At 43.5% G+C, this 19486-nt stretch overlaps 1 protein-coding gene across 1 annotated transcript; it reads left to right on the top strand.

Annotated features, from left to right (window-relative positions):
- The first annotated feature begins 12751 nt into the window (after positions 1-12751).
- Positions 12752-16010, top strand: LOC132650704 (pro-adrenomedullin-like). The gene is made up of 3 exons (XM_060376044.1): positions 12752-12801; positions 15381-15530; positions 15773-16010. Exons 1-3 carry the CDS (start codon positions 12752-12754, stop codon positions 16008-16010), a joined length of 438 nt encoding a protein of 145 aa, XP_060232027.1.
- Positions 16011-19486: the final 3476 nt, after the last annotated feature.

Raw genomic sequence — 19486 nt, 5'->3', positions numbered from 1 at the left:
AGATCTGGTGTATGCTACCAGGCCCACTGACTTCAGTTTTTGTGTTTTTTTTGTTTGTTTGTTTGTTTGTTTTGAGGGGGCTATTTTTATCTTTTGCGTAGATGAGTGATAAGAGTATTTTACCTGCATGTATATAAGTGTAACACATGTGTGCCTTATATTCCAGGAGATCATATGGCATCAAATTGCCTGAAACAGGAAGATTGTCAACCACCATGGACATGCTAGGAACTCTGCAAATAAAAAGAAAAAAAAAAAGAAAAGCAGAGAATGTTTTTATTTTTTTAAAGGTTTATCATGTATACAATATTGTGTTTGCATGTACACCTGCACATCAGAAGAGGGCGACATATTTCATTATAGATGCTTGTGAGCCACCATGCGCTTGCTGGGACTTGAACTTATGATGAAAAGCAGCCAGTGCTCTTAACCTCTGAGCCATCTCTGACTGCTGAGGGCGGAGGCGGAGCCCGGGGGCAGAGGCAGCGCCCTCCCCACACCCTTACCTGGCTTCTCCTGGTCTCAGCCTACCACGATGAAGTAGTCCACTATACGAGTGCCTGGGAAGAGGGTTCCGGTCGGCAACCCTCGCCGCCGCTGCCCACCAGGCCCAGAAGAGCTCAGCTTTTTCCCTTCAGCTTCTGTAGCCATAGCAATGGCGCTTACGTCACGCTGGACAATGGAGGCGCGCACTGCGCCTGCGCTGTGCCTAGCGAAAGCTCCTCCCCCACCCACCCGAGAGGGCTCAGGCCTTAGGGTTCCTCCGAGGCTGCTCGGACTTGCTACTAGGGAAGTGGGCGGCCGGGCGCATTCTTGCCACCAAGGCTGAGCTCTTAGAGGCCGGGCCTCTGCTTCAACGCCCCCCTCCCCTATTCTTTATTCTCCTGGAGCGGGGGTCTTTCCTTCCGCCTTCTCTCTCCCTTTTGGGGTGAAGGGCATGGAGGGGCGTGGGGTCACTTGGAAAGTTTGCCGTTTTCTGCTGCCTGCTTGCCACTGGCAGCGTGGATGAGATTCTCCCGCCCTCAGCTGGAAGCTTGGAATTTGCACCGCCGAGGTTTTTGCTGCACGTTTTTTGTTTATGTTGTGCAGATGGGAATTTTAAAACATGCCGACGAGCTGGCGGGGGAGGAAAAGACTTGTGCAATCTTCACAGGCGCCTATGGTTTCTGGGCTGCTTGTGCTGGGGGAGGTCAGCTTGGGCTTTCACCTGAGTGCCTGAGGGAGTTGCATTCCACCTAGGAACAGAGGATCCCCGGGATACTCCTGAAATGGTCCTGTCTCTCCCCGGGGAGCCCTGCCCGCCTGACTTTCACTGTTTTTTTGTTTGTTTGTTTGTTTGTTTGTTTTTGTCTCAAGGCTCTGGTAGCTGAAGCAGGTGTTAACTTCCAAGTTGATCTACTACAAAAGGGCAATTGAATAAATTTATGGGGCTCACAGATATCTGCCTGCTTCTCCTCCTGAGTGCTGAGATTGAAGGCATGAGCCACCACACCACCACCTGGCTTGTTTCCTAGTTTTATCCCTGCTGTATCATTAGGACTGCCTTGTACTACATCTGAGCATCAGTACTGCATTCTCTCTTAATGTCAAATAACCCACCACTGTATGTACAAACCAGGCTTTTTTTATCCACTGATGGTTTGGAGCATTGTTTCTGTCTAGCACCATGACCATGTTTAGAAAGTATGTGAGTGGGGCTAAAGAGATGGCTCAGTGGTTAAGAGCATTGGTTATTCTTTCAGAGGTTCTGAGTTCAATTCCCAGCACTCACATGGTGGCTTGTAACCATCTATAATGGGATCTGATGCCCTCTTTTGGCATGTAGATGTATGTGCAGATAGAACACTCACAAACGTAAAATAAATGAATCTTAAAAGAAAAAAAGTATCTGAGTACCAGTTTGCAATTTTCTTGGTACATCCTTAGGAGTAGCACTACTAGACAGTAGTGAATTCCATATGGTAATGATTTTACCTACCAGTGCTGAACAAGGATTCTAACTTTATTTCTCACTTTATATCTTTGTGAACACATGTTTTCTTGTTTTTTTTTTTTTTTAATGTTATAGACATCTTAAGAGGTATGGATTACTTTTTGTTTGTTTGTTTGGGGTTTTTGTTGTTTTGGTTTAATTTTTGTTTGCTTGCTTTTAAGAGAGAGTTTCTCTGTGTAGCCCTGTCTGTCTTGGAACTTACTCTGTAGACAAGGCTGGCCTCAAACTCAGAGATCTGTCTGCCTCATACTCCTGAGTGAGTGCTGGGATTAAAGGAGTGCCCCACCACCGCCTGGCACAATACGTATGAATTATTAACCTCTGCTGTTGTTCTTAAGACAGGGTCTCTCTAGAGACCTAACTAATCTGTAACCTAGTTTACTCTTGAACTCTGGATCCTCCTGCCTAATTTTCAGCCCCAATACTGAGGATAAAAACATGGAATTAGCCACCAGGTCTAGCTGAGTAGATAGATGTCTTACTCTCCTCCTGATTTATATTTCTTTAATGACTCCTGGTATTCAGCATTTTTTTCTTGTGTATGTCTGCCATTTCTAAATCTTCCTTGGAGAAATTTCTGTTCAAGTCCTTTGCCTAACCACACCCTTACTCACGCTGCTGAGGGTCTAATCCTTAGCTTCCCTCATGCTAGGCAAACCCTGCTGTACTGAGCCATACCCCTAACCCAGCCCTGTTTGTTTTTGTTGTGTTTGTATACTCTAAAAACTAGATTTCTATCAAATATAAACTCTGCAGAGGTTCTTTCTGCAGACTATCATGTTATCTTCTTGATATTGCCCTTTGGTTCTCAAAAGTATTTTACTTTGATGAAGTCCAAACTTTTACTGGCTTTCTTTGATTTGTGTCATATCTAAGAAAACATTGTTGAATTTAACATCATGCAGATCCACTATGCATAATTATATTTTATATGTTCTTATATTTGGGCCTTTGATCCATTTTGGGTTGACTTTGTAATGTAATGGTAGGGTTCTCATTTTACCTTTTTTGAAGATCTATGTTTATTTTCTGTGGTGTGTGTAACTCTGTGTGTGGACATATGTATGTGTGTGCCTGTGATGACCAAAAGAGGGTGGCAGAGCCCCCAGAGCTGGAGTTAGAGGCCATTGTAAGCTACCCAGCATGGATGCTAGGAACTGAACTTGGTTCTTTAGATGAGAACAAAGTTCTCTTAACCACTGAGGCATCTCCCCAGCCCCCATTTACTCTTTAAATGCATATTGTTTACATTCTGTTTGCAAATATTGACATTAACCCAAGGTAATCATTATTCCTCCTTCGAATACTAAGCTATATTCCCACCCTTCAAGTTTATGTTAATTTCTTTCTTTTTTCTTTATCAAAGTTGTTTTTCAAACCTAGAATTGAGCACTATCTTCCTGAGTATATTTATTCTATTAAGGTCTTAGATAGACTAGTAGACACTGAAATGACTGTTTTGTAAATGAAGTTTTCCCATGACATAAGGTAAAGGCCTAAAGGTACTGCGTGTTCTGATCTACACACAAACACATTAGCATCCACTGAAGCTATACTTGGCCTTCTCACCCAAGCTGCTGAAAGTGATAAGCCCAGACAAGGCAGCCTGATTGCTGAGGTTGGCTAAAGGCCATCCCACCCTTCTTTCAGTAACAAGTCCAGATTTGTTTTGCTGAGGGCCGGGACTCGCAAGGGAAGAAGTCTATACAGCACAGCGATGAAGTTACACAAGAGAAATGACAGCCTTTCTTGCCTTAGAAGACAAGATGGAGCTGATTCCTAGTAGGGAGAATTTCTCACCCTGGTACTCCCCCAGTGGGCTGTGGTGGGATAAGTGGTTTCACTGTATGGTCATTGCAAGTGCTTGCTGTGATTAGCCACTACAGTTCAGGCAGGCCGTCTGAGAGGTGGATTTGACTGTATATCCTGTAGGCACAACCAGGGCCCCTTCAGATTGCTTCTCCCAATCCATAACAAAGGAGACTGAGAGCTGTGGTGGAAATTTATCTGATGCATTGCCACATCTCGAACTACTCAGTTGCCTAAGCAAGAATCTTAATGACTGCTACCCTTGATGCTGACCTTTGTCTCAGCCCCAGATTCGTCATCCAGTCCTGTTGCTCCTACTTCCCACATGTCCACTTCACTCTCACATCATTGTTATCTCCCATCTGGATAGTTTATAATATCTTTCTCACCTGTTTCCCTGTTCATTGGTTCCATGTCTGTAAAAGATGGCTTTATATATACGTAACACTTATTTTTTAAGATCAGGTTTTACATATCTCAGGCTAGCCTCAACCTAGTCAAACACACAAAGATGACATTGAACTTCTGTTCCTCCTGACTGCACCTCCTTATTGAGATTACAGAAAGGTTTTATGGATGCAAGGCAAGACTATACCAACTGAGCTACATTCCAAGCCAAAAAGCAGGCTATTGACCCTATCTTAAAATTAAGTATTCTGTAAACTGGGAGTAGTGAGGCACACCTGTGAGCCCAGCACTCAGAGAAGCAGAGGCAGGTGGGTCGCTGTGAGTTCAGGGCCAGCCTAGCCTACAAAGACAGCCAAGGCTACACAGAAAAGCTCTGTCTTGAGAAAAGAAAAAGTTTGTGTACCAAGCACATCATTTTCAGTTTAAAGTATGTTTGGGGTACAGGAAAGAGAAATTGAGAGATAGATTACAGACTGTGTCCTAGGCCATTGAGTCTTGACATTTTTTTGGAAGTGCACATGCCTGCAGTGGCTACCATATAAATCGGTACTGTGGGACTTTGCAGGCTGCTCTTAGTTAGATTGCATGTTTGGTAAACAGGCCTTGGCTACATAATATGCAGAGTCTAGTGCAAAATGTAAGTGAAAGACCCCTTGTTCAAAAGTTAAGGATTTTAGGAGTTTTAGCAGTACATTAGAAGGAAGGCAGGATCCTCTGAGGGCAGATCTGAGGCACTTGAATAGGGTGCATTTCCACAAAGCTGGCTGTGTTGGTACAGTGTGTGTGCACACTGGAGTTGGGAGAGGGTGCAGATGGTGAGGAGATTGGGTGCAAAGCTCTACCCTGGATGCTACCACCATTCTTCCCTTCCTGCTTTTCTAGCCCATCAACCACATTCACTAGTTGAGATGATACTCTGCTTTTGCTTTTTTTTTTTTTAAGATATACTTGTTTATTTATTTATTTATATACAGTGCCAGAAGAGAGCATCAGATCTCATTATAAATGGTTGGGAGTCATCATGTGGTTGAATGTAATTGAACTCAGGACCTCTAGAAGAGTGGGTAGTGTTCTTAATCTCTGAGCCATATCTCCAGCCTGGGTTTTGTTTTGCTTTATTTGTATTTTTTTTTTTATGTACATGAGTGCTCTACCTGCATATACATCTGAATACCACAAAAGGGCAACAGATACCAGTCAACTGCCATGTGGTCACTAGGAATTGCACTCAGGACCTGTGGAGGAACAATCAGTTCTTTTAACCTCTTAGCCATCTCTTCAGGCCAGATACTCTGCTTTTGTTTTTGGTATTTTGGAGCTAACAAAGGGACCTAGAGCTGCTTTGTGCATGCTTAGCACATGATTTATCACTGAGCTATCTGCCCCAACCTCAAAACAATCTCTGGTTGCTGTTGTCTTGTCATTATTGTTGACATGATCTCACTATATAGCCCAAGCTCACAATCCTTCTGCCCCAACCTCCTAAGAGCCAGCATTACAGGAGTATACCATTACACCCAACACTCAAAACTATTGTTTGTAAAAGATGTGTGTGTGTGTTTTCAGGTTTTAGGAACTTTATTTTTCTTCCACCTTTTCCCCTTTGCTCAGGGGTCTGCAGATGAGCTCAGGACCACTCAGTGGTGGCTCTAACTCTTTAGGTGGCCTGTGCTGTGTGAGCTGCTGAAGAGTCTTCAGTAGGGAACTGCTGTATGGGTATAAAGGGCAACTGCATACCCTCAGACCATTCTGCCACCTCAGGCTGAGTGGCAGTGAACTCAGGATCTGGCTCAGTCCATTCACCCTGGAATTCCTCCTTGGTCACAGCCTTCTCAGCAGCAGCCTGCTCCTCTGTCTCAATCTCCCATGGGTCTCTATAGAAGTGAAGATCAGGCATGAATTCCCATGCATGCTCATGGGAGATAGTGTCATGCATGTGGAGTACTTTGAAGGCCAGAATCCACCACATAAGACCCAGTGAGTGAGCTCCCTTGTTGTTTCATGGACGGCAATGTCCACATAGTGTAGAGGAGAATCTGTGTTGCACAGAGCGATGGTGGGTAGGTTGACCTAAGTGGCCTCTGTGAGAGGCTGGTGGTCTACCTTGGGATCAGTCACCACTAGAAGCTGTGGCACTGAAAGCTGCTGGACCTGGTTAGTGAAGAGCCCACATGTGAAGCAACCAGCAATTGGAGTGGCTCCATTGGCAGTGGCAAATTTCAGCACAGCTCACTGATCAGTGTTCCAGGAGGAGATGGCACTGACACCAGCATGGTTCTCAATGGTAACAATAGCCCTAGCTGCAAAGAATAGCTTTTTCCAGATCCTTTTCAGGTTTATGATGTGGATACCATCACTCTTCCTTTTGTAGATATATTTCTCCATCTGAAAGTCAAGGTTGGTGCCAGCTAACTGGGTTTCTGAGGTGAGGAATTTGAGGACACCAAGGGCTCAGGACATTGTGTAAGTTTCACCTTTAAGTTACACCAGGAATCAAGAACAATGCCATATGGACCCATCCCCGGGCAGCACAGAAAAGTTTGTGTGTGTGTGTTAAATTTCTGAAATCTTACTATTAATTTTACAGGAAAAAAGGATCTTTGAGATAAGTGTACATCAAATAATTTCTCTCCTATTTTCAAACCTTGGTCATGATATCTTAGCACAGTGATAGAAAAGTAACTAAGACAAGGGGTTTGAAAACATTTGATGTTTTTGATTATTTGATGTACACTTATCTCAAAGATCCTTTTTTCCTGTAAAATTAATAGTAAGATTTCAGAAATTTAAAAGCCCTTTAGTACAATGAGTTAAATTCATAAGGAGGTGAATCAAGAGGTGTGATTTTGACAAGGTATCCTACCTGCTGTCTCAAATAAAAGAAGCTAGACTTGGAAATTCTTCACTAACTCTAGTGAAGGCCTGGAAAAAGCAGTCTTTCTGCTGAGACTTAAATATCAAAGTAGCTGGTAAAACCACGTTTTACCAGCTTGATTCACCTCCTCAAACCTTTGTCTTAGTTACTTTTCTATCACTGTGCTAAGATATCATGACCAAGGCCGCTTATAGAAGAAACAGTTGGTTGGGTACCTAGAGTTTCAGAGGGTAAGTGCATGACCATCACATCAGGGACCATAGTAGCAGACAGGAATGGCAGGCAGAGCACCAGAGAGAACAGTGGCAGAGAGCTTTCATCCTGATTTATAAGTATGAGGCAAAGAGCTAACTGGGAATGGTGTGGGATTTTAAAACCTCAAAGCCGACCCACAGTGACACACCTCTTTAACCAGATCACACTCACTAATTTTTCCAAAATTGTTCCGCCAATGGGGGACCAGATTTTCAAACATATGAGATAGTAGGGGTCATTTTCATTCAAAGAACTACACTCTTCAATAGCTTCCTATGTAGCCAGGAATTAAGATAAAAATTTGAATGTCCCAAAGCATCTCAGGCACTCAGATTCTTGTGCTGTTTTATTGTTGCTGCTACCGTTTTGTTTTTGAGACTGAGTTTCATATACTCGAGGTTGACCTTCATTCCTGACCTCCCTGATGCTCCCTGATGCTCCCTGATGTTTTGTCTTGTTGTTGTTTTGCTTTGCTTTTCAAGATAGGATTTCCCTGTGTAGCTTTGCCTGGACTGGACTAGCTCTGGTTGACCAGGATGGCCTCAAACTCACTGAGATCCAGTGTGTGCCACCATGCCTGCTGATCTCTCTCTCTCTCTCTCTCTCTCTCTCTTTTTGAGGGGCTGTATTTTTATCTTTTGTGTAGATGAGTGCTAAGAGTATTTTGCTTTTATATGTATAAGTGTACCACATGTGTGCCTTATATCCCAGGAGGCCATATGGCATCAAATTTCCTGTAACAGGAGCTACAGAAGATTGTTAACAACCATGGACATAGTAGGAACTCTGCAAAAAAAAAGCAGAGAATGTTTCGATTCGTTTTAAGATGTATTATGTATACAATATTGTGTTTTCATATACACCTGCATGCCGAAGGAGGGCAACAGATTTCATTATAGATGGTTGTGAAACATCATGTGGTTGTTGGGAATTGATCTCATGACAAAAAGCAGACAGTCCTCTTAACGTCTGAGCCATCTCCCCAGCCCCACAGAAAGTATTTTCCATCACTAAGCCATCTCTTTGGCCCCTCTCGCTTCCTCTTTAATCTTTGATATTTCTTGTTGGGAACCACGTGGTTTTACCAGCTACTTTGATATTTAAGTCTCAGCAGAAAGACTGCTTTTTCCAGGCCTTCACTAGAGTTAGTGAAGAATTTCCAAGTCTAGCTTCTTTTATTTGAGACAGCAGGTAGGATACCTTGTCAAAATCACACCTCTTGATTCACCTCCTTATGAATTTAACTCATTGTACTAAAGGGCTTTTAAATTTCTGAAATCTTACTATTAATTTTACAGGAAAAAAGGATCTTTGAGATAAGTGTACATCAAATAATCAAAAACATCAAATGTTTTCAAACCCCTTGTCTTAGTTACTTTTCTATCACTGTGCTAAGATATCATGACCAAGGCTGCTTATAGAAGAAACAGTTGGTTGGGTACCTAGAGTTTCAGAGGGTAAGTGCATGATTTCAAAGGAGTCTGAAATAAAGTAAAGCATCTAGCTTCCACTAGAGCCTCTCAGAAAGGTCCTATGTGTTGTCTGTTGGTTTATTAATTTCATTCCTCACTCCCGACTCAAGAACCATTTAACTCTGTTGGCAGGCTCCGGCAATTACTATTATTATTGTTGTTGTTGTTTTTCTTACTTTCTTCCCATTAATATTCCAAAAAAAAATTCACCTTTCATTTCCCCTATGGAAATAAAATGTTCTCATCTCCGGGCTTTTAAATATGTATGTTCTTTATCCCTTCTGGGGTGTTAGGTCCCTCTTGCTTTTCTTTAGGTTTCATAGTGGATTTTATGGTGATGTATACATTTCTATGCATGGTCTATGGGTTTGTTTATGGTGGATTACCCCACAAGACTGTAAGCTTATAGGGAAAGAATGGTATTTGCATGAATCATTTTCTGTGTGTTCAGGACTTAGCACAATATTGGGTACCTAATTCACAAACAGTAACTATCTGCAGAAGGACAAATAACCTTTTAAATAGTAAATGCCTTGAACAAAATCTTCATAATCTGATAGTAATACAGAATTCCCACCTAGAGGATGGGAGCATGTAGCATTTTATTTGTTAATGCCAGCCATTGTGCTATCTGTAATAAACGTCTCTTGAAGTCTTTTTATATTGTTCTGTTACTGTTGTTACTGCTGTTATCTTGTTCTGTTACTGCTGTTACTGCCTCCTCTATGCCTGTTGCCTTCATTGCCTTCTCTATGTTCTCTTTAATTTATCCCATAACAAGTTACTTCCTTTAAGCTTTAGTGAGGTTTAGCATCTGGCTTTATTATATCCAAACACTATCTGTATCTGCCTGTTTTGTACAAAAGCTAGGACAACAACTCAGAGGTAGAACACACTTGCTTCACATATGGGAGGTAAAGAAGGAGGAGGAAGGGGAGGAGAAAAAAAGGAATAGGAAAAGCAAAGCATTGCTTTTCTTTATGCAGATGCACTGCCTTAAATACAGGGGTTAACAGTCTTCCTGTCTCTGCCTTCCAAACAAGATAGAAATTCCAGACACAGCAACAGTGATACTTATTTGGTGTTAGTTTTTAACCTGCTCCCTCTCATGACATTTACTCTGTACCTGCTTTATATGTAGTTGGTTTTATGTACATGTTCATTTTCTGGGAATAATCTATATTTTCATTAGGTTTTATGAGAAGTCATATCCTCAGAAAGTGTCCTGGGCTTTGCATTCTACCATACTTATCTCTGCGAGACCATATCTGCAAAGGTGATTATATCCTCTCTGTACATCATTTGATGTTATGACTTCAGGATGCATCTTGAACCTTGTTTTCAAGAGAATGTTGTCATCAAGCCTTAAGCTTAACAGAATTGGGGCGTCATGAAAAAAAAATTCAGTATAAAATGTCCAGTCTGAAAAGAGCACCAGAGATCATTGTTCTATGTACTCAGCTACTTTCACTTTAGTCATTAACATTATTATTACTATTTACTGCTTTTCATTACTTTGTTAGAGACCCAAATATGATGACTCTGATGTAATGGACTATGTACACTCTGTTAACTAAGAAAATTAAACCACACATTAAAAACAAGTAAAACCTCCAAATATTGATAAGAATTAAGTTTAGATTTAGGGCCCAAAAATAATTCAGTTGAAATGTGGGAAAAACATTGAAACACCATTATTCAGCAAGCATTTAGAGTATATATATATTCTATATATATATAGTCTCTCTATACACACACACACACAAATATATACTTGTAAATATAATGAAAGGATGTACTCATAAACACAATTTAAGAATTCTTGGCACATGGTATATACTCATTCATATAGACATATAATATAGGATAAATCTAGTAAAATCTGTACATCTAAAGAAACTAATCAAGAGGGAGGACCCTGACTAAAATGCTAATCCCTATCCCAAAAGGCAAAGAGGATGGACTTCAGAAGAAGAAGAAAACAGGAAACAACTTAGGAACCTGCCACAGAGGGCCTCTAAAGGCTCTGCCCTGAAGACTATCAAAGCAGATGCTGAGCAGAGTGCATGGAATCTTATGAAAGAAGTGGGAAATAGTAAGATCTTGAGAGGACAGGAACTCCACAAGGAGAGCAACAGAACCAGAAAATTTGAACACAGGGGTCTTCCCAGAGACTCATACTCCAACCAAGTACCATGTATGTAGATAACCTAGAACCCTTCACAGATGTAGCCCATGGTAGTTTAATGTCCATGTGGGTTACATAGTAATGGGAACAGGAACTGCCTCTGACATGAACTAATTGGCCTCCTTTTTTTATCGCTTTCCCCTGAGGGTGGAACAGCCTTACCAGACCGCAGAAGATGACAATGCAGCCACTCCTAATGAGATCTGATAGACTAAGATCAGAAGGAAGGAGAGGAGGACCTCCCCTATCAGTGGACTTGGAGAGGGGCATGCTTGAAGAAGCGGGAGGGAGGGTGGTATCAGGAGGGGAGGAGGGAGGGGATTATGGGGGAATACTAAGTGAATAAAGTGTAATTAATATTAAAAAATTAAAAAAATAAAAAGGGCCAAGTGGACAGCCTGCTTGAGAGAAAAGCTGAGCAGGCCTATGTGCCTCTATCTGGGCAGCTGTAAATACAAAAATTAGAAGTGACAGTTCCTGTGTCCAAGACTCTTATTTCAGGAAAAGTGTCACATATTTCTCTCAAGTGGACATTAATAAAGTCACGTGTCCTTGACATGTGAGTTTCACATCATCACCAATTACATTACAAATTGAATAAAGTATAATTAATAAAAGTTAAAAAATATCTAACAAAAAAATAAATAAATAATTAAAAAAAACAGAATTCTTGGGCACACACACAAAAGGTGGAACTTCATTAAGCATGATTTTTTTTCCTTTTTATTTTCTTGCCAGGAAAAGTTTGAACATGTTCCTCCCTTCTCCTCCTTTTTGTTTCCCTCCCCTCCCCTCCCCTTCCCTGCTTTCCTTGCTCAGTGTGAATTTACAGACATTGCAATTGAATGGATACAATTCTGCGAAAACATTGCCAAAAGGACTCCTGCCGACTCACTTCTAAACCTTGAACCCCAGATGCATTCTAGTTATTTTTTTCCTTGCACTGGTGATTAAGTAAAGCAACTCATTTTCTGGGGGGGAGGGGTAGATACCCAGACATGGTGAATTCCTCATCTACCCCTCCCCTTTCCCCATGCTTATATCCTTTAGCACTTTGGGGAGCACATTGACAGAGGTTCCCCACCCATGCAAACCACAATCATACATGTGCTTTCTAAGATTTTCTAACAAAATTTTTCTAGTTGCCAGTCTGAGACCTCACCTAAAAAAGAATCAGCTTGGTCCTCAGGTGACAATCTCTTAAGTGCAGCCAAGCTAATAAGGCAAGTGCCAAAGCACTCAGATGGGTATTCTTGGCACATTGCCAGGACACTGGCACAGACCCAGGAGCTCAGTGGAGCCAAGCTTTCCCCATTTGGGTTCGGTTCACTTCCTTATTGAAGCCACCTAACGTTCAAAAAAAATAAGTTTGAGGGATTGGAGGTGTAGCTCAGTTGATAAGAAATGGAGCAGAAGGATCAGAAATTCAAGGTCATCTTATAGCTGTTTAGTTTCAGGCCAGACTAGGATACACGGTTCCCTAACCAAATAATAATAATAATAATATATACAATACATTTCATCTAAGAGCATATTTGGAGATCATTGTTTAAAGCCAGAGCTAACCTCAAGTCACTGACTTTCCTCAGAGAGGCAGCAAGGAGGCAACGAGGTCCAGCCTGGCAGGATTTTCTGCACACAGAACCCTCAAGATTGATAGAGGATAGAGAGAGGAGTTCAGCTTATGAGACATACCCTGGCTGTGAGCCAACATCCGGCTGTCCTTGATTTGGGTAGACTGGGCCAGGGAAATGAAAGTAAGACCTGATGTGGCTCAAGCCCAGCTGGAAGTTCATGACAGGTAGGTCACATCCTCAGAGAGACTGACAGTGGGTGCATTGACAGTTAATCCAGGGATAAAGTGAAAGGAAGGTCGAAGAAAGGGACAGAAGCCAGACAAACTATAGTGAAGATGGTGCAGACAAACCACCACCTTAGTGGGGCTGCTGCATTGACTGTCATGGGACCCAGAAGGCCCTAATGAGGGCCAGTTCATCAAGCTACAGCGCTTTCTATATCCATATCTCAAGCCCCTACCAGAAGCAGAACCTGGAATCTGTCCTCTGTTCCAGGTGGAACTCAGGTCTCCTATTCTAGGAAGATTCCTTGAATAAGTAACCTCAGTGCAGCCATTCCCCCCCCCCAGGTTCAATGTCCATGGTTTATTCTGGAGAGTGATAACTGGGCTGAGCCAGCAGCGCTCAACCCAGGCCTTGATTTGAGCAAGGTCCATGGGACACAGTGGCCTGCTGACTTTGTGTGGGGTCTCAGATCTGGTAGGAATGTTGGAGATCTGCTGGCCAGGATATGAATCAGACAGAGCTTATCTGTGTCCAGATCACTAGGACTTGAGGCTAGCAGCTGGGTAGATCATATCTTTAACTTCAGGGACCTTCTAGGAAAATTGCCTAGAGCTATGCCAGACAAGGCTATGCCAAACAAGGCAGAGCTATGCCTTGTTTCCCTATTTGGCCCTAGAAGGGAAGAAAGTGAACTCAAGGATCCATGAAGATCACAAATCAGAGGCAGAAGTGTTTGAGCTGATTCATCATGAATTAGCATATACCTCTGGGCGGGGGCAAGAATTTTCTTCCTCCCCCTTGATGAGAATGATGATCCCAGACAGAAAAATTTGAGCCCTCTCACCCACACCGCTCGCTGTCTTTCAAGTTTGGGCTCTAAAGCTTCCCAACTTTAGTATGACTGGGCAGTATACTTCCAATCTTCAAACTTCATTTTGATACATGAGAACCCCAGTTTGGAAGCATGTATAAGATCAAAAGAGACAACAAGTAGCACACCTGCAGTACTAGTGTTCTCCCTGTCAGTCAGTCCTTACGTTTGCAATGGGTAAAGGTAGTCAGGCCAATTCTCAGGTCACAGCCTTATAAGGCTAATAGTATTAGGAGGAAACCAGAACTATCTCTCTTCCTAATTTTGGCTATTCCTGTATTTCCAAATAGGAATGTGAGTTCTCAATCTTAAGATAACTACCCTCTCCAAACCCTAATTTTCAATTCAGCTGTTTCCAGTTTTTCCCTTATTATGAAATCTTGCTGGCCAGGACCTAACCCTTCCAGGTGTACTCCGCATGAAGAGGTAGGGATGAAGGCTCAGCCAGGTGCTAAGCTGGCAGGGGGCAAGGCCCATTTGAGGCCACAACTCCCCAAGTCTAAGGTCTAGGTTAGCCACGTGTCCTGCCTGTCCCCCAGTTCTTGCAGCTCTATCCTGAAAGCTCAGACTAGCACCCTGGGGTGTAGTCTTTCAAGGAAAAGGATTCCTCTAATCCAAGTTCTGGCTTTCTTTTCCTTCTCACTGCCTGAACCCTAAGCCAGGAAATAAGGCAGCGGAAGTCCTGCAGCAGTCTAATCTCTCAAAACCGATCTCCGAGATGCCTGGCCACAAGGGACCTCTACCCTTACCCCTATACCCACAAGCAAGCTTCTGGACAGGTCTGATCTTAGAAGCCAGCACGCTGGAGGAAAAAGAAGGCTCCAGGGCAGAGCAAGCCCCGCCAGCCTCTGAGTGTATAAAATGCTAGAGCTGGCTTTGTCTGTTCAGCGGTTTCTTGGTGACACTAGGCAGGAGAGCTCCAGCGTTAACGCTCCTGGCTTCTCATCGCAGTGAGTCTTGGACTTGGGGGTTTTGCCAGGGTCAGCCAGACATCTCAAACTTTCTCCTATTGCTTGACAACTCACTCCTTCAGCAGGTAGGGACCGCTGGTCTCTAGTGTGTTGGGGCGTTAGATGCGGCTTTGCCAAATCCCCAAAGCTTGGAGATCTGGACAAGTGGATCCCACAGGGATCCATTGCAGAGCACACCCATTTCCCAGGTCTAACTCATGCACCCAGCTGGATCTCATCTGAGATCTGTGGGCCGGATCCTAGGACTTGAGTTGGAGACCTCTGGAAGCCTGGCACTCTGGCTTCCTTTGCTTTGCTTGTCACCCACTTGGCCAGCACCAAAGCCTCAGGGTGCCTCTCTGCACCAGGGACAGAAAATCAGCAGAATCAGGCAGAGTGCTGCCAAGCTACTCCCCCTCCTGCCACCACTCTTCATTCTGCTCTGGGGCTGTGCAGCTGGCCCGGTTGAAAACCCTCAGCTTCTTGCTCCTCTCCAGGGTATCTGAGCATCGGCACAGAATGAAGCTGGTTTCCATCATCCTGATGTTCCTGGGTTGACTCGCCTTCCTAAGTGTGGATGCTGCACAGCCAGAGGATGTGTCCTTGCAGTGAGTTGGGGCAGTGCTTTCTTCAGTCCTAATACATGGCAGTCAGACAACAATGAGGAATGGTCTGGAGGGGTTAGATGGAAGTGGAGATGGGAGCTGGCCGAGACATCACTTGAACTCAAGCAAATGCATCTGCTTGTGTTTTCTAGATGGGATAAGCGGGCGCTAAGCAATGGAGAGATGGAACTGCAGGCATCCAGCACCAATTCCTCGGGACTCGCTGGTGAGGAGAAAGTTTCTACCTCAACTCTTGTTCTGGTCCAGGTCAAGGAGAGCACATCTAAATCCCCACAAGCCAGGTAACTATGTCCTCTTCAGAGGATGTGCTCCCTCTACTACTCTGGCCCCAAGAGGATTGTCCAGGCAGAACTGCAGCTCTAGTGAGGGAGCAGGTCACAGATCCCTCGGGTTCTGTATGACCTTGGTCCCAGGTGGTTAGGACCAAAGCCCTGGTTGGTTAAGTTTCAAGAGTCTTTTCTCCACAGCACTTCCAGCATAGCCCATATTGCATTCAAACGCTACTGCCCAATAATGAACCCAGCTCCCATAGCTCTCCATGCTGCTTAGGGACCTGCATACTGCAGAAATTGGCCCAACGGATCTGCCAGTTAACAGACAAAAGTAAGGACGCTGTTGCCACCCAAAACAAGATCAGCCCTCAAGGCTATGGCCGCCGGCGCCGGCGTTCCCTGCCAGAGGTCCTCCAGGCCCAGACTGTGGTGTCCTCCCAAGAGCAGACACAGGCAACAACAGCCTCCGGGGACGGGTGGCAGCAATGAATAGTACAGCGAGTGTCCCACTGGTGTCTGCTTCACACTGGTGCGTATTGAGACAAACCTGCAGAGATCTGCCTGGCTGCCACTAGGGGAGGCAGAGGAACCCAAGATCAAGCCAGGCTCACTCCATAAGCTGAGTACAGACTGTTACTCTTCCGGGCAGGGGTCTGAGCCACTGCCTTGCCTGCTCATAAAGTGGTTTCTCAAAGGGTTTAATAAGCCTCATTACTACTTGAACTTTCTAAAACCCAGTGAGGAAAAGTTCAATGCTTGTTGTACAGCCAGAGGTAACTATCATATTTAAGTTTGTAGCTGCCAAGAGGTGGGCTTTTTTGTAACTTCAAATACATAGAGATATTTTTTGTTTGTTATATATTGTATTAAAGGCATTTTAAAGGAAATTATATTGTTGCCATCCCCTATTTTAAGATGTGAATGTCTCAGCCAGGTATAATGTTGTTTGGTTCTGTGTGTGCGTGTGTTTGTATATTTGTAAGGTGGAGAGCGCCTGATTACTGTTAGTGGAAGAAGAAAAGACATTATACTCTTATAATCTATTTACTTAAAATATATGATCTGGGAAAAATCAAACCAATAAACTTTCTCAATGCTGATTCATTCTCTGTTCATGCATCTAGGGAAGAGTGGTCTTGGTTTGGGTTGGCCTGGGAGTGCTGAGGTCTTACTTCTTGTTTTGGGAAGACAGAACTGCAGTGTGGGTGCAAGCCAACATCTCTGTTCATGAGAGGTCAAACCCTCCTTGTGCTGATTTCCAAGGTCCCAGAATGCCACTGTGCACTCAGGTGGTTAGGACCCAAGTGCAGGCCTGGTGAGTCCAATGGAGCTCTGACTCTTGCGTTTTCCCTTTCAGGATATATAGTTGGACGTTACAGGCTCAGTTCCCACAGGAGCTTAGTTGGACGTTACAGGCTCAGTTCGCACAGGAGCTCCAGCCATGCCTGTGTAGTAAGTGCCATGGTGAAAAATATTATCTAAAAGTTCCCACCCCAAGTCTTCCCTTTTCTCTAACATAATAAGTCAGAAGGAAAGCTGTGGTTTTGGGAAAATCCACAGACATTGCCATCATCAAAGACTTGAAGATGCAGAGGTTATTTTTGTAAAAAAATATTTGTTGTGTATGTGTCTATGTGTGCATGCGTATATGTACACTGGCTTACATGCAGAGGCTGAAGGACAACTTTTGGCCTCCTATCTTTATGTGGGTTCTAGGGCTCAAAATCGGGTCACCACACTTTGCAAGCTCTTTTCCTTGGCAAGCCAACTCAGCAGCCCTAGGTGTCATTGCTGTCACATGAACTGTACTCCTGTGTTTCTCGGTAGGGATGACACAGGTCTTGGAGAATGGCAGAGCACTTTAGTCAATCTATTCTAATGGCGACTTTAGTCAGGCAGTTCTAAATATGGTATTGTCACTTAGTGTGAAACTAGCTGACAATTTCCCTCCCTTTCTCATAAGGAGTTCCCGATGACATTTTCTTCCTCCTTATAGGGACAACAGTGCATCTTTCTTATCTTGTCTTGAGACTCATCAAGCTTTCTGTTATGATTTAATTGATGGGGATTTTGAGTCCTTCTCCATTCATCTCAGGATATCAGTTATACCATGGTCCTAGAAAGTAGCAGGTCTTTTAAGTGCATCAAAGAGACATAGATGTCCCTGAGCACAAAAAACAAGTTCCACAAGAAATAGAGACTTATGCTTGAGTTATGTTTCTGTCACGAGCTCTGTTGTCCATCTGGGTGCACAAAACGAGTGTCCTGGGTGGGAGTTCACTAGCTTGTGTGGCAGCCAGACCAGGTTGGGTAGGGTGAGCCCCAGTAGTTAGGCCAGACTGGGTCTGCTAGGTTGCACAAAATACTCCCAATTTTATGGGGTTCCTCATTGAACCTAAGCTAAGGCATAACCTAAATGTAAGTAGAGTTTATGTTACAGCTGCAGGTATTAAAAAGCTACTCAGGTAAAGATGACAAAACGTTTGCACATCTCTGGAAAACCCTCTGCTTGGAGCCCAAGTCCTCACTGGGCCCTAGCATCCATAAGTGGGTCCCTAGCGCCCCTTGCTGTTAGTCACGCGTGGTCCCCGAGAGTGGTGGAAGTAGTACTAGCTGTTTAGTAAGTTCTCCTATGTGGGAGTCAGCACATAGCCTTAAAGAAAGCGGAAAGAAAGAGAAAAAAAAAGCGTTTTGCAGATGCTATCCAGGCTCCCCCCATCTGCACGCCAGCTTGCTGTGCCAGGACAAAGACTCAGCACCCTCATGCTGTGCAGGGAGCAGCTGCTGGCCAGAGGCAGGGGGACAGACAGATGGACGTGCAGCTGGAACAGTGTGGCTCAGAGGGCCTGAGACCTTCATTGTTCATAATCATTATTAGTATTTTAGTCTATATATTTTAGACACTTTAATACATCATAGACATATACATTATAGACACATAGACAAATACATCTAATACACAGGCACATGTTTTTAAGAATGGAATCCTTGAGTGGGTGTGAAGAGCTGAATTAAACACATTTGTCAGTTTAAGGCAAATTGTCATTACCAATCTGTGTAATACTTCTGTTTTATAATATATATACATTATTATAAATAATATATTATGTATTATGTTATATATAATATATTCATTTTTATAATATTTTTTGTTTTTCAAGACAGTGTTTGTGTAGCCTTGGCTGTCCTGGACTCGCTTTGTAGAGCAGGCTGGCCTCGAATTAACTATCTGCCTGCTTCTGCTTCCTGAATGCTGGGATTACAAGCATGTACCACCCTGTCTGGCTCATGCCCTTTCTTGAATCCTTGATAGCAGCTCTCTCTTATTTTTTGACACTAACTTGTTATGTAGTAAATGCTGGCCTTGAACTCCTGATCTTCCTGTCTCTACCTCCTGAGTACTGGAGTACAGGTAGGTATTCCTACACATGCTTCTCAACAGCCCTCCTTAAAATGTTTTCTACACATAGAAAGTGGAAGTGGGATTGTAAAATGTATCATTTTGTGCCTACAAGATTTTTAAAATTAAATTTTATTTATTTATTTTTTTATGATTTTATTTTTTCTTATCAGTTACATTTTATTAACTCTGTATCCCAGCCGTGTCCCGCTCCCTCATTCCCTCCCAATCCCACCCTCCCTCCCTCATCTCCACCATGCCCCTTTCCAAGTCCACTGATAGGGGGGACCTCCTCTCCATTCATCCGATCCTGTTTTATCAGGTATCTTCAGGACTGGCTGCAAAGCCCTCCTCTGTGGCCTAACAGGACTGCTCCTTCCTTGGGGGGTGGGGCGGTCAAAGAGCCAGTCATTGAGTTCCTGTTAGAAATAGTCCTTGTTCCCCTCACTATGGGAAGCCAATTGGTTACTGAGTACCACAAGCTACATCTGAGCAGAGGTTCTAGGTTATATCCATACATGGTTCTTGGTTGAATGTCAGTCTCAGAAAAGACCCTGTGCCCAGA

This window comes from Meriones unguiculatus (assembly GCF_030254825.1).
Source record: "Meriones unguiculatus strain TT.TT164.6M chromosome 13 unlocalized genomic scaffold, Bangor_MerUng_6.1 Chr13_unordered_Scaffold_28, whole genome shotgun sequence".
Taxonomy (NCBI): Eukaryota; Metazoa; Chordata; class Mammalia; order Rodentia; family Muridae; genus Meriones; species Meriones unguiculatus.
The sequence above is the reverse complement of the archived record's forward strand: the minus strand, read 5'-3'. Positions and strand labels throughout refer to the sequence as shown.

What these genes read in the sequence shown, in the direction of transcription:
- LOC132650704 (XM_060376044.1), top strand. Translation starts at nt 12,752, where the DNA reads ATGAAAGTAAGACCTGATGTGGCTCAAGCCCAGCTGGAAGTTCATGAC. An exon ending in CAGCTGGAAGTTCATGACAG is followed by an intron (nt 12,802 to 15,380) that starts GTAGGTCACATC and finishes TGTGTTTTCTAG; the next exon opens with ATGGGATAAGCGGGCGCTAA. An exon ending in TCTAAATCCCCACAAGCCAG is followed by an intron (nt 15,531 to 15,772) that starts GTAACTATGTCC and finishes TAATGAACCCAG; the next exon opens with CTCCCATAGCTCTCCATGCT.